We start from the raw sequence: 4,130 nt of genomic DNA, 5'->3' as shown, positions 1-4,130 counted from the left end.
ACAATGTCACAACATTATAGGATATATTCTGAAACTGCATAGATTCCACCACGCATGCGGAACTTGTATCTCAAAGTAAACTTTATCCCCAGGCTCCGCTTCAAATGTGCAAAGGAGGTCATTTGCCTACTAGCAACAGGGGCCATTTCTCAGGTTTTACCCAGGTTCACCCGCACTATAATCCTGTGTATTGGGTTTGTGTTCTGGATTTAGTGCGAGCGGTGCCCCTCCCCTCACCATTTACCCTTATTTGATATAATTTCTGGAAATATAGTATAGTAAAGAGAAAATTTACAGTATGCTCCTCTACACAATCTGGTGAGCTACCAAAGCTGCAGATCCATCAACCATAGATGCTCTAAGAATAGGAAACAGATCCCAGTTTTACATATTTTCAAAGTCAGACTAAGAAAATGAGGTGAATCCAGAATATTTACTGGAGACAAAGCACAAGTCCTTCATGTGGAGAAAGGAAAGTGTTACATCCTAGTCAGATGACAATCAGGGTCTTGTCTGCAGTCCGGGCACATGAGCCGTCACCATCTTCATCTCATCAGAGACGATTGGGAAGACATTGTCTCATGAGCTCCTTGTTGTCTTGTGAGCTCCTTGTTGTCTCGTGAGCTCCTTGGTATCTCGTGAGCTCCTTGGTGTCTCGTGAGCTCCTTGGTGTCAAGTGAGCTCCTGACATGGATTCTCCATATGAAAAGGCATTTTTTGCCATATTGCTTCTGGAAGCCACCATCGGGTCCCTCTCCAGCTTCTTATTAATAGTTAGTCTTATTCTTAAGGAATTTCGTAAGAAAAACATCGGGACCTACAGCAGAATCCTGATCCCTCTGAACATGTCCAATATATGTTATTCCATTATTTTATCTCTGAACTTTGACACAAATTTTCTGTCGCCAAAACTGTACGGCAATGTTTCTGTACATCATACCATCACATACATGACCATGTACAGCATTACGTCCTATATGTGGCTCAGCGCTGTACTTTGTGTCTTCTACTTCATGAAGATCGTATCTTCTCAGCCCGGAGTCCTCACAACACTGAAGAGCAGGATGGGTGCAGTCGTCATGTGGTTAATAATAACATCAGAAGTTGTGTCACTTGGTGGAAGCTTCTTATCGATGGTTCCTCTCCGTCCACAAACAGACCAAAGGAATTCATCGATATCTCTGTCTGAAGTGACATCAGGTACCAGCACTCAGAAAGCGTTTGTCACGAATGTCCTGATTCTGAACTCTCTGCCATTCCTGGTCATCATAATGACAACCATTGGCAGCGCTGGGTTCCTCAAACTCTACAACCATCAGATTCAGAAGAGCATGAAGACATCAGGAAGCACCAGAGTTAAAGACTATCGAGCGGCCATTTATACCATGATAGGGCTCCTGGCTTTGTACGTTACCATCTTACTCTGTAGCATTCTTATAGTGCTGGGTGTATTTTCACATTTACCCTTGGGTTACTGCTTATGTGTGATTTTCCTTTTCTTGTGTGCCACATCCTTACCTGCACTCCTCATCTATGGTAATCCTGTACTGAAGGAAGCCATTAAACAGATCTTTACTTGCTAAATGGCCTCTCAGGGCCCCTCAGGGCCCCAGACCATGGGGGTCTGGTCTTGGGTCTATATTAGTTTAGGAGGTCTGGTCTTTGGTCTATATAAGTTTAGGAGGTCTGGTCTTGGGTCTATATTATTTTAGGAGGTCTGGTCTGGGGTCTATATTAATTTAGGAGGTCTGATCTTGGGCCTGTATTAGTTTAGGAGGTCTGGTCTGGGGTCTGTATTAGTTTAGGAGGTCTGGGCTTGGTTCTGTATTAGTTTAGGAGGTCTGGTCTTGGGTCTATATTAGTTTAGGAGGTCTGGTCTTGGGTCTCTATTAGTTTAGGAGGTCTGGTCTTGGGTCTATATTAGTTTAGGAGGTCTGATCTTGGGTCTATATTAATTTAGGAGGTCTGATCTTGGGTCTATATTAGTTTAGGAGGTCTGGTCTTGGGTCTATATTAGTTTAGGAGGTCTGGTCTTGGGTCTGTATTAGTTTAGGAGGTCTCATCTTGGGTCTCTATTAGTTTAGGAGGTCTGGTCTTGGGTCTATATTAGTTTAGGAGGTCTTGTCTGGGGTCTGTATTAGTTTAGGAGGTCTGGTCTGGGGTCTGTATTAGTTTAGGTATTTGATGGGAAATGTGAGCGCGTCATTTATTCTGTTAAAACTTCTGACCCGATTAACATCCACAATGTTCATCATTTACAGCTGGAATTGATGCACATTACAGAATCCACTACTCAGATATGAAGGGAATTAAGATTGTGGCTGTTCATATTAGTGACCGCACAAATACCCATGGCTGTCCATATTATTGACCCCCACACCTTCCCCTGGCTGTCCATAGTAGTGACCACACACCAACCCCTGGCTGTCCATGATAGTGACCGCACACCTGACCCTGGCTGTCCATGATAGTGACCGCACACCTGCCCCTGACTGTCCATGATAGTGACCGCACACCTGCCCCTGGCTGTCCATAGTAGTGACCGCACACCTGCCCCTGACTGTCCATAGTAGTGACCGGACACCTTCCCCTGACTGTCCATGGTGGAGACTACACACCTGTCCCTGACTGTTCATGGTTGTGATCGCACACCTGTCCCTGACTGTCCATGGTAGGGACCGCACACCTGTCCCTGACTGTCCATAGTAGTGACCGCACACCTGCCCTTTACTGTCAATAGTAGTGACCGCACACCTTCCCCTGACTGTCCATGGTAGAGACTACACACTTGTTCCTGACTGCCCATGGTAGTGACCGCTCACTTGCCCCTTGACTGTCCATGGTAGTGACCGCACACCTGCCCTGACTGTCCATGGTAATGACTCTCGGGCTAACAGAATGCTTGTGATATAGAATGAAGTTTTCCTGGTTCAGCACTTCTGTCCTTCACTTATACGAGCTGCACTATATAGCAGCTTTATCCTTGGGTTACAGGATGGGAGGCTGAAATATGGGGGTGAGAAATTTGGTGGTATGAACATGTATTTTGTGAACTTGTTTCTGTAGTTGAGTTTTGTGCTGTACATTTCTCATATAGAACACATACTAAGTGATTGGTGTAAAAATAGTCACATAAATTAGATTTTCTCAGAGTCACTGATGTAGTCACTCAGCATATGTGAAGGATATAGAAAATCTTGGGCAATGGAATTTCACATAATTTCACAGAAATTTCAAATAAAAATTAAAGAAAAATAGGAGGAGGAAATTGGGGCAATTGACGGGGAGACTTGGAAACAGGTCCTCTGGAATACGGTGCAATGTTCTTCAAATAAACAATACCAATACACCCAAGTAAAGATTGTTTATAGGTTGTACTATTCACCAAAGCAACTGTGGAAAATGGGTTGTAGCGGAAAGCATAATTGTCCTAAATGTGGGGCGGATCAAGTAACATACCGTATTTATCGGGGTATACCTTGCACCGGCCTATAACACGCACCCTCATTTTACCAAGGATATTTGGGTAAAAAAAGTTTTTTACCCAAATATCCATGGTAAAATGAGGGTGCGTGTGTGCGCGTGTATACCCCGATACACCCCCAGGAAAGGCAGGGGGAGAGAGGCCGTCGCTGCCCGCTTCTCTCCCCCTGCCTTTCCTGGGGTCTAGAGCCCTGCTACTGGCCCTTCTCTCCCCCTGGCTATCGGCGCCGCTGCCCGTTCTGTCCCCCTGACTATCGGTGCCAGCGCCAATAGCCAGGGGGAGAGAAGTGGCGCCGACAGCCAGGGGGAGAGAAGGGGCAGAGGCACCCATTGCCGGCGCCGCTGCCCCGTTGCCTCCCCCCCATCCCGGTGGCATAATTACCTGTTGCCGGGGTCGGGTCCGCGCTGCTGCAGGCCTCTGGCGTGTGTCCCCTGCGTCGTTGCTATGCACGGCGCGGCGCACTGACGTCATGCGCCGCGCCGTGCAGCGCATAGCAACGACGCAGGGGACGCGCGCCGGAGGCCTGCAGCAGCGCGACCCCGGCAACAGGTAATTCTGCCACCGGGGATGGGGGGAGGCAACGGGGCAGCGGCGCCTGCAATGGGTGCCGCTGCCCCTTCTCTCCCCCTGGCTGTCGGCGCCGGCA

The 4,130-nt window shown here is 47.6% G+C and overlaps 1 protein-coding gene across 1 annotated transcript; it reads left to right on the top strand.

The window, feature by feature from the left end:
- The first annotated feature begins 689 nt into the window (after positions 1-689).
- LOC130285409 (taste receptor type 2 member 8-like) lies at positions 690-1,583 on the top strand. Its single transcript, XM_056536770.1, has one exon. It carries the CDS (start codon positions 690-692, stop codon positions 1,581-1,583), a length of 894 nt encoding a protein of 297 aa, XP_056392745.1.
- Positions 1,584-4,130: the final 2,547 nt, after the last annotated feature.

Source organism: Hyla sarda, chromosome 8 (genome assembly GCF_029499605.1).
Source record: "Hyla sarda isolate aHylSar1 chromosome 8, aHylSar1.hap1, whole genome shotgun sequence".
NCBI lineage: Eukaryota > Metazoa > Chordata > Amphibia > Anura > Hylidae > Hyla > Hyla sarda.
This window is presented reverse-complemented; position numbering and strand designations above follow the sequence as displayed.

What these genes read in the sequence shown, in the direction of transcription:
- LOC130285409 (XM_056536770.1), top strand. Translation starts at nt 690, where the DNA reads ATGGATTCTCCATATGAAAAGGCATTTTTTGCCATATTGCTTCTGGAA.